Source organism: Ochotona princeps, chromosome 13, assembly GCF_030435755.1.
Source record: "Ochotona princeps isolate mOchPri1 chromosome 13, mOchPri1.hap1, whole genome shotgun sequence".
Lineage (NCBI taxonomy): Eukaryota > Metazoa > Chordata > Mammalia > Lagomorpha > Ochotonidae > Ochotona > Ochotona princeps.
Window position 1 is genome coordinate 15,841,059 of NC_080844.1, and position 13,288 is coordinate 15,854,346.

Sequence of the window (13,288 nt, forward strand, 5' to 3'; positions counted from 1 at the left end):
AGACAACGGCCCAAGCGTACGGGCCACTCACACCTGCGTGCGAGAGCTGCACAGACCAGCACTGGCCATCACAGTCATTTGGTAAATAAAGCAGCAAAAGGAGGAAATCTCTGTGTTTTCCTTTTTCTGTAACTGAGTTTTAAGATTAAAAAAAAAAAAAAATCTTAACAGATGATCACTCAAAACTAAAGAATTCCAAATTAGAAGTATAGTGAAATACAACTTATCTACTAAATTAACAAAAGGAATGAAATGCTACTGTTGTAGACACAAATTATAAAAAAAATTTAACACTCATATTTTTATGTGTGGATGTGGAAAGTAAACTGGTATACTCTCTAAGAAGGATAATAAATATGGAAATTACAAAGGTGCAAACAAGTGTCCCATATCTTCCACTTCTAGAAATTTGTCAATGTTCAAACATTTGTTTGTCAATCAAACATTTGTCAATGTTCAAAATTATGATACTGCATAATTTGTGTCAGCATAAGCATGAGAACTGCCTAAATTGCCCAACAACATATTAATTGTGAATATGTATACTGTAACTACAGAGGATTGATTTGCAAATTCATTATATACTGATATGGAATGACAGCGAGGATGTAGTATTAAGTGAGAAGACAGTATAAGATGGTTTCATTTCTTACAGGAAGAAGGACAGAGGAAGCAATTAGCAATGTTAGATACTAATTATGAAGGTAGTAAACTTTTAATCCTAAGATTAGTGTCTGAACTTGCTACATAGGGGCAGTGACCTTTATTATGATAAAGTGAAAGGCGAGACTTTTTGAGGAGCTTACTTCTTTCTGTACTTGCTCCATCTGCCTTTTGGCATCGCTCAGTTTCTCTCTTAGCTCAGCATAATCTTCGTCCTTCCTCTGGAGATCTGCTCTGAGATTCTCGGCAAGGGTGGTGCTTGCGGAGAGTTCTGCTTTCAATCTAGAAAACAAACACAAACCACCTTTTGACAATGATTGACCAGGAATCACACAGTCACTAAAGAATCCAGTGTCTCAAGCACAACCTAGTTCTTGAGAGCATATTTCATGTGAAATGATACTCTTTGCATATCATTTTTCATTCCAATGATTTATCGTATGAACAAAGCTCAAGAATTTTACTCATTACACATGCTACACTTTATCAGACTGTGATGTCCAATTCAAGGTTTACAGCTACAAAGAAAAAAGAATTAATACCTTGCATATTATAAAGCACTCTGAAGAAGTTAGCTTACTTTTCTGTTTCTTGCTTGTTAGTTTCTTTTTCTTCTTCCATTAAGTGAAGTGAATGTGTCACAGCTTGCAGATCACTTGTTAACTGTGTGACCTCTTCTTTCAACCTTATTTCCTTTTCACTTAAATCTTTGCTGTTTTTGAGAGAATTCTCAAGATTTGCTTGCAAATCCTTCAGATTTTCTTCTAACTTTAAAATGATGGACTCCTTTTCCAGCATGTCCTGCTCTAACTTGGCTGAGTGCCTGCATTCATCTTTCTGAGTCTCCAAGATGGTTTCCAGCTCCTTTACTTTTGCCTGATAACGAGTAACATCCTGGGCGAGTTTGGACAGTGCTTTCTCTCCTTCAACTACTCGCTGCTTCTGATCATCAAGATGGTTATTTTTTTCTTGTAATTCTTTCTTCAGCTGCTGTATCATACTTTCTTTTTCTTTTATTAGGTCACCTTGATTTTTAATTTCATGATCTTCTATTTTTAGCCTAGTGTTTTCATCTTGGTATCTTCCTACTTCCGTCTGTAAGTTTTCAACTTGTTTTTCCAGTTCCTGGATCTGATGGCTTTTTTGGGAAGAGGTCTTCACAATCTCTTTGCATTCTTCCCAAATAGCTTCAATGCTAGTGTGGAAGGAATTACTTCTGCAGAATTCTTGAACACGGTATTCCTTAAGCTGTTTACTGTTCAAATCATCACTGCCTAAATGGTGTACCTGGGTATCTGACAGGTTCTCTTCCAGAGAATCATTTGACAAATTCCTGAGATGGAACAAATCTACGTCTGAGATCTGAGAAACTGAATCAAGTGAACGCAATTCATCTATTTTTGCCTGCATCAATTTTATTTGTGAAACATTACTTGAGATGTTTCTTGTAGCAGTTTCTACCTCCTTTGATAATTTCATGATCTTTTCCGCCTGTTCTTGATTGATACCTTTTTGTACATCTAATTCAGCGACCACACTGTCATAGTTTGACTGAATTTGTTGGACTTCTATGCTTAATGTTGAACTCTTTTTTTCAGATAAAGAAAGTTCTTGCTGTAAATTAACAATCAGTTTATTTAATTCTGCTTTTTCTTCCTTTTCATTCTGAAGTTCATGTTCAGCGATAGATAAGAGTGTTTTCAACTCTGCATTATCTTGTAAAGAGGTAACATCTTTCCCCCCGTCTGAAATGCTATATTGTATTTCACTTTTCTTTTCTTCTTCAGTGATAGCTGAATTAGTCAATATAGGTCCTTTAAAAATTAGAAAGAAAAGTTATTAGTCTTTAACATACAAACAGTTATCATTGATATAAACTATGCCTATTTTGGAAGCACTATTAGCAAAAACTAAATTAAGTTTTTAAAATCTGTTTTATCCATTTGAAAGGCAGCGCCCTCACCACCATGACTTCTAAATCACAAGGAGTTGGGGAGACAGACTGACAGAGACCTCCCACCCGCAGGTTCCCCTCAAATGCCTGAAACAGCCAGGGGCTGGGCCAGGCTGAAAAAGGGTCCCTGGCTGGGCAGCAGGTGGCCACTTATCCAAGCTAGCACTTTCTGCATCCTGGGATGTGAATTAGCAGGAATGCAGGAGCTCTGACCCTGGCATTTTGATATAGGACACAAGCATTTTACACTACCAAGTAAAATCTCTGCCACTAAAGTTTAATTCCTTTTTTTCACAGCTGAATTGAATTTGCTATCAGAGAAAGAAATAAATTCAAAGAGGTATCCAGCTACCACTGTGCGGACAGAAGCACATGGCAAAGGCTCAGGTTTTCAGGAAGCATTTCAGGGTGTTGGGATATGAGGGCATGTTCCCGGAACCAGCAGTTTGGAGAAATGGGTGATGCAGGGTCTAGGATAGCATTTTTCTAAAATTTAATTCTTAACTTTCATTTTAACAAGTTACCTCAACCAACTGTATACAGTAAATTCTGTCTGTTCACATTATTTTAGAGAGTATGAATAAATCCTGAAATTCTCAATCCTCTAGAAGAATAAATATATACCCCTATTTTATGCATTCACACAAATTCCATTTAAAATAAGCGTCAAGTAAGTGTTGAACAGCCCAATAACATTACTCCAAAACAAGCATAAATCTGATTCTTCTGCTTTTCTGCTTCATGTCATGGTCTGATGTTATTATGTGAATTTTCTACACACTATTGCCATGACACAACCAATTACATATGTCCTTCTCATCTTCTCTCCCTGTCTTACTAAGTAGTTAACCGGGGAATTCACCTGCACTTTTACTTAGTAACTTCATTAAATACCTTAGAATTGAGTTACTTATGCTCCAAAATTACAGATACAAGTTTGAGACACTAATCCACAAAGACAAAAAACAGTTACAAGAAATGATTTGAAATTCTTACAAAACAGCACTCTGATGTAGCACGTACAGCTACTCCCTGCAGCGCCAACATCTTACTGGTGCTGGCTGGAGAAGCAAATGTCCCTCTTCTGACCCTACCCCTTTCTGCTGCATCTGGAGAGGCAGCACAGAACAGCCCAAGTATGTGGGACCCTATCCCCACGTGGAAGACCCAAAAGAGGCTCTTGGTTCTTGGCTTCAACACTGGCCCACTCCAACCACTGCAGCCATTTGAGTGTGAACTAGCGGAAGACCTCTGTTTCTTCCTCATTCTTTCTTTACAACTCTGCCTTTCAAATAAATAAATCTTTTTAAAAAGAAAGGGGGAAAAAAAGAAAAAAGCACATCACATTGTTGTTATCTTCCTGATGAATCTGAAAAACATACTTTATAATTGTTTTGTATTTAATGAGTTCCCCTATAACATTCTAAGCATTTCAGCTCTTTATTTTAATGTTTAGTTTGAAACTCAGTAAGAGAGACAAGACATCATATGGAAGGTTCCCTTTATCTGACTTACCTTAAATAAACGTAAATGGAACAAAAAACAATAAGCCTAAATATATTTGAAGCCTGGATACACCACTTACATTAGAAAAAAAATATCATGTTTATAAATTAAAGTTTTACATTCAGCAACCTATTCTTACCCTATCTATGGAAACACTCACTAATCTCACATTAAACTTCATGTACAAAAGTGATTCTCTAACTCAAATAACCCAAGTGACATTAAATTATAGATTCTCATAACCAAATATTGATTTGGTAAGTATGGTATGTATTTACTCTGAATACTAGTAGTCTAGTAATTTTCAAATTTCTGGAAGAAGCTAGCAATTACCTCTATAATATTTTTGGTATTAAACATCAATTTGTTTTATTATAAAACCCATCAGCCTTGTAACATTTGATTAATCCACATCAGCCAAACGTCAAACCTTATATAGCTATGAGATTCAAATCCTCAAGTTCAGACTCCTGTACATCATTCTTAGAATGACATTAGTCTTTGGAACATACATGTATTGAATCTGATGAATATAGCAGAATTTCTGAGATCATAAAAAGCTTTCTAAATTGAAATCTGCTATCCCATATACAAATAAATACATTTCTTTCTATGTTACATATTTACGAGAGTTGGGGGTTGCCAGCAAAATGAAAGCATAAACATTTACGAAAGTCTTCATATAATTATATATCCAAATTATATAACATAGGGCTAGAAATGATGCAAATAACTGTTTCCTCTCAAAAAAAAAATTTTTTTTAAAGATTTATTCATTTTTTTAATTACAGCCAGATATACACAGAGGAGGAGAGACAGAGAGGAAGATCTTCCGTCCAATGATTCACTCCCCAAGTGAGCCGCAACGGGCCGATGGGCACCGATCTGATGCCGGGAACCTGGAACCTCTTCCAGGCCTCCCACGCGGGTGCAGGGTCCCAAAGCCTTGGACCATCCTCGACTGCTTTCCCAGGCCACAAGCAGGGAGCTGGATGGGAAGTGGAGCTGCCGAGATTAGAACCGGCACCCATATGGGATCCCGCTGCGTTCAAGACGAGGACTTTAGCCGCTAGGCCGCGCCACCAGGCCCTCAAAAAAATTTTTAAGGATTAATTAATGTATTTGAGTGTGGCAGAGTTATAGAAAGGGAGATAAGAGATTTTTCATATGCTGGTACACCCCCCAAATGGCACTGGAGAGGGCTGGGGCATCCCAAAGACAGGAGCTTCTTCCAGATCTCCCATGTGGAAGCACATTAGCAGGAAGCTGGGTCAGAAGGAGGGGATGCTGTACTGTAGGTAATGGCTTTACCTGCTAGAATGTAGCACTGGCCCCTCTTAAAATTTTAAATCCTGACATATTGATAATTAAAATCTGTTCACCATCTCAAAATATTGATTGGCTGACAGTGAAAGCATGACCCCACTCAACAGTCAATGTAAATGTGGGAATCTCATTCTTCCACTTCATGGAAGTACGTATCCAATTTTAGCTTCAACAGTGCATGTACAAAGAGCAAGGTTTATAAACTTACATTTTTAAATATAATCTATGCTCTTTGTCTTCACCTAGTTGTCTAAGCTTTCTTGAGTATCAGTAATCATAGGCAATCCTTTGCATGAATTCAGATCTCATAAAAAAAAAAAATAATCACAAAAGTGTTTCGGGCAAGATTTTATTACCCATAATTTGCATAGTCTGGCCAGCCTCAAAGAACAAGAAGAAAAATCTAGCACCACCTTCACACAGTTTAGCTTTCTTTGGAGGCATACATTTTTTCTAACTATTTTCTCAAGCTTTTCCTTTTAGTAAGGATTCTAGCTACACTGAAATCTTAAAAACTTGCCTTTCTTAAATTTTACAACAAACTTGCCCATACACTCTTAAAAAATATTTTTGAAATACCACTCAATTTCTAATGTCTCCTGCCATCTTAAACACAGTTCAAGTACTTTTACTTATAGTAATATTTAGCTCAAAAGTCTTATTACAAATGAATTTTTTAAAAGAAAGAAAGAAAGTAAACAGAGTGGAAAGTCTGGGGCGGAAATAGTTCTATTTATGTAACTCAAGTGATGAGCTTTAAATATTATAAGCCCAGAAATAAAAGGTAATTAAAAGCATGCTGAAGTGATAGAACCATATCTAAAATCATACTAAAATAAGGGCTGGCGCTGTGGCATACACTAAGGGAACCTCCACCCACAGTGCCACCATCCTACATGGGTGCCAGTTCAAGTCCTAGCTAGTCTACTTTCGATCTAGCTTTCGGCTCATGGCCTGGAAAACAGCAAAAGCTGGCCCAAGTGTTTGGGCTCCTGCACTCATATGGGAGACCTTACTTCACACTGTACAAATCCAGTTGTTGCAGCCATTTCAGGGAATTAATCAATGAATGGAAGATCTCTGTCTCCCCTTCTCTCTGTTTAACTCTGCCTTTCAATAAAATAAAATATTGTAAAAAAAATTTTTTTAAGAGTATATTAAGATAAAAGCTTTGGACCTGGCATTGTAGCATAGTAGCTTAAGTCACCACTTGAGACAACAGTATTCCATATTCAAGGGCTGTTTTGAGTCCCACTTGCAATTCAGCTTTCTGCTGATGCACTAAGGAAAGCAAACAAAAAAGACCCAAGTTCTTGGGCCCCTGCCATCGAGATGAAAGACCATTAGAATCTGGCCCAGCCTGGCTGCTCAGGCCATTTAGGAGTGACCCCAAAGATGGAATATCCCATGCCCATGTGTGGACTCCCCAGCCCAATTCTGCCTTCTCTCCTCTCTGTGTCCTTTCAAAATACAAAATAAAACCAACAAACAAGAAAATAAAAAGCTCAGTTTTAAGTATACTCCATCCTCCAAACAATTTATAACATATCAGTACAAAAATCTGTAACATTTAAGACTTCGCTGACAAGCATTTGCAACTTTTCTATTCACAGGTTTAGACATTAGTCCTTTTCAAAGCCTCCTGCTACCAGTTGAAGGTATTACCTTTCTTTGCTGGTGGTTCATCTTGTTGAAGATCACATTCATTTATCCTTTTTCGTTCTGAAAACATTTTGGTTCTGCTGTCCCTGGGCACTTCAACCGTCTTATTACAAGTCATTTTATTGTTTATTAAAGATATATCATCCTTGTCCTAAATGAAGTAAGTTTAAATTCATAAACAGAAAACTCCAATATGTAAAAACCATACAATTATCAACAGTGCACTACAAAGATTGTTATATTTCACATTTGATGCAACATTTTCTAAAATATTAAGTTTCACCCTAAAATAAAGTGCTGACTCTGGCAAATGAGTAACTTGGGGATAAATGGAGAACCTAGAAACACTCATGCCTCAAGTGATATTCATAATGTGCTTAGAGAAGAAAAATACAAAACTATGTGTATTTTGCAGATGTTTGAATTTCTACTCTAGAAACTCAACAATCCGTTATTTCATTTTGCAAATAAAAGCTTTTATTGATGAGCAGTGTTATTTTACACTTTAACTAGCCCCAGAAAAATTGTTTGAGTCTTTGTTTTTGACCAATATATATTCAAAAATACACAATTAATATATGGCTTTAAAATGGAGCTTTTAGATAAGTGAGATTTTTACTTTTAAGGCTTCCCTAAAACAGTCAACCAGAAAAGAGGCCAGAACGAATGTGTCCAGAAAGAGACAGAGTAAAACTCAGTAATCAACTGCAACTCTCTGAAATAAGCAAAGGTACACTAAGGGCAGGGACTAACAGCAATCCATTTGGAGAAAAAAAAAAAGTACTTGATAACATTATTGCCATTTTACATCATAAAATATGCAAATTTCAGAACATGCAGATAAAATATTAGGTCATAAGGTAGTGGGTTTTGGGCCCGGCGGCATGGCCTAGCAGCTAAAGTCCTCGCCTTGAACGCCCCAGGATCCCATATGGGCGCCGGTTCTAATCCCGGCAGCTCCACTTCCCATCCAGCTCCTGCTTGTGGCCTGGGAAAGCAGTCGAGGATGGCCCAAAGCTTTGGAACCCTGCACCCGTGTGGGAGACCTGGAAGAGGTTCCTGGTTCCTGGCTTCGGGTTGGCGCAGTACCAGCCGTTGCGGCTCACTTGGGGAGTGAATCATCGGACGGAAAATCTTCCTCTCTGTCTCTCCTCCTCTCTCTATATCCGGCTTTCCAATAATAATAAATCTTTTTTAAAAAAAATAAGGTAGTGGGTTTTATATATGTGTATGTATACATGCATACATATATACATACACACATATATATATATAACACAAGTAATAAAGCGTTAAGGGAATACACATGTGTACAGTGGCTAAGATGCTGCTTGGACAGAGAGAATGTCCCATCTATCGGTTAATGCTCCAAATGGCCAATAAAATGGGCTGGGTCAAACTGAAGCCAGAAGGCAGGAATTCCATCCAGGTGTCCCACATGGCTCACAGGAGCCCAAGCACTTGGGCCATCTTTTGTTGCCTTCCCAGAATATCAGAAGAAAACTGAACAGGAAGCAGAGCAGCTGTGATGTAAACTGGGTCGCACATGAGATACCAGCAATGCAGGCAGACTTAGCCGGCGGCAATACAACACTGGACTCCATTTTTATTGTTGTTTTTAATGAATTCAGTAAAAGAAGGATACGTATCTGTAGGTATTGCTTTAGAGTAATTTGCAAGACATAATATAGAGGTGAAAAAAAGCAAAGCAAAAAATCACTCTACTTGTGCAAACTTTTTAAGGCATATTGTATCCTTCTATATTATGTGCACAAATTTCCCATAAGGCTTATAGAATCTTCCCAATGACCATCATTGAAAAGCAGTAGAAAGGTGCAGGCACTTAGACTTCTCAATTTTGTTATCACTGTCTTCATTACGTTTTCTGTAATTGGTTTTAAAATAAACATTTATAGTAATAAACTGTGCTCTTCTACTCCTCATCAAAACGAAGAAACAAAAAAGCTTAAACTATTACCTTACTAGATTTCTTCAGCCCTTGGACCAATAAATTTGATTCTGAAAAAACAAAGAATATTGAAAATAAGTTCATATCTAAGAAAACGGATGACTAAACTCATGAAACACAAGTTTCTATAGTGGACACTTTTACCAGCATTACATTCAGGAAAAAGAATTTTGACAGCATTACAAAGGCACAGCATTCGTCTTACAAGAGAATAATGTTTCAGAAAAATGATACTTTCAAAACCCAGGATAAAAATGAGTGACACGTTAAGCAGTAGAGAACTGGCATGACAGCAGAGAAGAGAGAGACTCAGGGTTTTCCTGGTCCACTCCAAAGGCAGAAGCATCACTTACCGGCTGTTTCTCTACCCATCTAGTATTACACAGAAAAGGGAAGATGATTTTATCAAATTTTCTCCAACTCCAAATGTTGCAACTAATCATACAGAAAGATACTTCAAAACCACTAATGGAAAATGAGTATTATGAAAAAAACCACCTGGATTTCAAAAACTTTTACTTGAATACAGACTTTCTCTTTCCCTTTTTCCACTAAAATTTTGAAGTACCCTCCTACAAATGTAAGATATCCTCAAAGACAGAACGAACCTCCAATCTAGTTTAAGCCACCCCATAGGAGTTAGTCTATTTCAAACTTGTAAGCCAAGAGCATAATCTCCTACACGAGAATGCATAAAGAATATGGAAGAACAATTTCTTCATTTACGGAGAAAGCTAATACTTTCTCTTAAAAAGTGATTGGCCTATAGGTTAAGATGGCAGAAGCCTTTACATCACATGGGAGTACCTGGGACTGATTCAAGGTTTCTAGTCATGCAGATTCTGGGAGGGAGCAGTAGACAGGCCCATAACAGGGTTCCTGTCACCTAAGAGAAATTTGGATTGAGTGCCCAGATACCCAGCCACAGACCGAGCCTTGCCATGGCCGTTGCGGGCATTTAGGGAGCAAACTAACAGATGGGAGTGCTCTCTGCCTTTAAAATTAACGATTTCCCAAAAACTATTGAAATAAGTGATGGTCAAATATATTTCTTGTAGTAAATTTGTATAAATTCATATAAATGCTTACATACTAAAACTTACTACCTAGGTTAAGGAATCTCCTGGTCACTGTAATAAATAAGTTGTGTAATTCTCTTATATTTACCAAATTTTATATGTTTATAATATCTACAAAGGAGTAAAATACATCTACTTACCATTATCTCTCTTTTTTAACTCTTCTTTGGTTTTGATTAATTCTTCTTTAGTTTTATCGAATTCAGTTTTAACTTGACTTAACTTTAGTTGTAAACAAGCAATGGCTTCCTGGGGATCAGCAAGAGATGCAATGCATAAGTGAGCAATTTCAGCCTGTTTCTTAATATCAGTGACATCATCTTGAAGAGAGTCAATAATATCTTCAAATCCTACATAATTATGTGCTTCCTAAAAACAGCAAAAACCACATGCCTAATGTTAACCCTGGGTTTCAACCTGACGTGTTACCACCTGATACACAGAGCTTTAGAAATAGCCAAAAACTTATGATAGCCTTTTAAGCAAATTATATAGAAGCCCCCAATAGAAAAAAATTTTCATTCTGCTAATGATTTTTTATGGAACATGAAGCATTTTTACTCATTAAAATGTCACAGTGAAAATGTCCCAAACAGTGAACATTATACAATTATGGTAAGCTAATTAGGTATCATCTAAAATAAATAACGATACTTAAAAGACTATGTTAGAATAGCCAAGAAAACTAATCTTCATTTGAACAACTCAGTTCAATTCCAAATTATAGCAATGACACAGAATGGTGAAATGAAAACAAGAGTCTGGACATCACTGTCACAGGTCCCTGAACTGAGTGACGACAAAGCAAACAAGTGGCGCGTGCGGCCCTGTGTACCACGTTAAGCCACTGCTTCCAACACTGGATTTCCACATTGTAGGGGCCTGCTTGAGTCCTCGCAGCTCTGCTTCCAGTGCACCTACCTGCTAATGCACCTGACAAAACAGTCAGTGCAAGATGGCCAAAGCACTTGGGCCACCTCCTGCCACCCATTTGGGAGACCCAGATGATGTCCCAGGGGACTGGTTTAGCCTGGCACACCCCCCGGCTGTTGTAGGCATTTGGGAAGCAAACCAGCAGATGGGAGATAGTTCTTTCTTTCTCTCTAACTCTGACTTTCAAATTAACATAACTATTTAAAAAGTGACAACAACAACAAAAAAAAACTACCCAAAAAACCCTGATCAGTTTCTGAGGAAATAGCAGAAAAGGATAAATTTTCCTTAAAACTAGGAAGCTGTAACTGTTCAGCAAGAACAAAGAGTTTTTTTTTAATCAGATCAGTAAATAAATGACTCCTTTTAGAGTTCCTTATATGTTTAGATAGTCTAATTTAAAAACTGGAAGTTTAAGGCTAAGCTGGGGAAGGTATCTTATAATTAAAAACACTGAATCTCTTTGTCAGTCCATATAATGACTCAAGCAATATCAAAATATAAATGTATGAGAAATATGTTTCCAAGCCCATAGCTATTTTTAACAATTTGCATTAACATTCCTAACAAAACATAGATAACTATAATTTAAAAAGTTATTTTGTGCTAATTCTAAACTAATGTTTCTCATCACTAATGCCACACATTATATCCTGCTCTCAAACTCTCACTGGAAATCTAGCATTTGAGTTACAATACCTCAGTTTCAACTTTCACAGCACAAATTCTATTGGTTGGTTCTTCCTGAATGTCACATACACCAACCAAATTCTTGAAGATAGCCAAACGGCATTCAGCATTTTCTTCCGATAACTCTCGTTCCTGAAGGACTGCCTCCCTGTGTTACACAAATTAGTTCCACTTAAAAAACAGAACATGTGGCTTGAGCTGGGGGGAGGAGCCAGGAAGGGTGAGACTGGGGCCCAAGGACTTGAACCTCCCGCAGGCAGCTACCTTGCTGCCTGCCGGGGGGCCTTGGGATGGCCACGCCTCAAGCCTGGGAACACACAGTAGCTACCACGTACACGTGGGGAGCTGCTCCAGGGCGGCCAGTGCGCCATTTGGCGCCAGGCTCCGCCTGCTGGCCGCCCGGCCAGAGTTTTTGACTTTTGGTTCATTGACCTGCTGCCTGGGAGGCTCCCTCCTGAACCCACAGTGCTGGGGGCGTGAAGCACTGTGCTTGCTAGTAACCTGATCTCTGAACACCTCAAAGTCTCTTTGGGGATCCCTTCAATCAAAATGGAGGAAACAGAATGCTGGCAATGAGGGAATCCCAAATGAACTTGAGGCTGGCACCTAATGGTTCTCAGAGCAACCACGGGCAGGTGCGTGATTTACGGCTAGGAACAGGCCCAAACTGGGAGGTAAGGGGACACCGCAACTGGGATGAGGCTCCCACCAAGGAGTGTATGTGCTGGAATGGGGGCTGCGTTCTATCTAGGAAACAGTTGTAGTCACCCGAGGCACTAGTGTGGGCTGGGATTGGATGCACCAGGCCGGTTCAGATGCCAATACCATCTGGTGTTATGGAGAACCAGGGTAGATGTGGGACTGACTAGGCTGGGTCTCACTCCTCTTCTGAGCCATGTGTGAGCTGTATGTGGTTATGGACGAGCCATGGCTGGGCTGAAACATCCAACAACAAGAACCAGAATGGGTTGAAAGCCAGTCAGGAAAAGCCACTGTTCCTGCTAGGACAGGAGGTGAACTGAGTAGGTTTGGCTCAAGGACCCCCTGGTATGTGCAAAATCTGCCATTGGGAGGGGTTCTGATGGAGGAGCCTGGGCAACTCCTCTGGCAGGACACAGTCCCTGCAGGTAAGCGCAAGAAGCATGATAGGAAACAGCCCAGAATAGGCCATGGAAAGTTTCCCACTGGCATACATTCAGCATGGGTCAGGAGCAGACCAGGCTGAATCAGTTCATGTCAACCACTGGCAAATCCGATCGCCAGAACAGAGTGTGGGATGGGCCGGGTTTGGTTGCGACAAAACCAGTACACATTATGGAATGCCAGGGCATGGTTGCCTGTACTGGATATGAATGCAGCACCCATCCAGCACACGTGAAATCCAGGAAGGAAGGGGCAGAGCTGGCGGGGGGATTAAGGGGCTGGTCCCCTCGCCGGTCAGCTACTCCCACTGGAGAGTGTTGGCTGGGATAGAGACAGACCCGACTAAGCAAGGCTATAACACCT

At 39.1% G+C, this 13,288-nt stretch overlaps 1 protein-coding gene across 4 annotated transcripts in view; it reads right to left on the reverse strand.

Moving 5' to 3' along the window:
* KIF20B (kinesin family member 20B) overlaps positions 1 to 13,288 on the reverse strand; it is a 68,387-nt gene that overhangs the window by 25,543 nt on the left and 29,556 nt on the right. For 3 of the 4 annotated variants that reach the window (XM_058671158.1, XM_058671157.1, XM_058671156.1), the window contains 5 exons: positions 10,300 to 10,408; positions 9,090 to 9,130; positions 7,115 to 7,262; positions 1,244 to 2,477; positions 807 to 945 (listed from right to left, as the gene is read on the reverse strand). In XM_058671158.1, the coding sequence (XP_058527141.1) occupies positions 807 to 945; positions 1,244 to 2,477; positions 7,115 to 7,262; positions 9,090 to 9,130; positions 10,300 to 10,408 (1,671 nt within the window). Of the gene's footprint in view, positions 1 to 806; positions 946 to 1,243; positions 2,478 to 7,114; positions 7,263 to 9,089; positions 9,131 to 10,299; positions 10,529 to 11,791; positions 11,931 to 13,288 lie in introns of all 4 variants that reach the window. The other variant, XM_058671159.1, reaches the window with a different exon arrangement.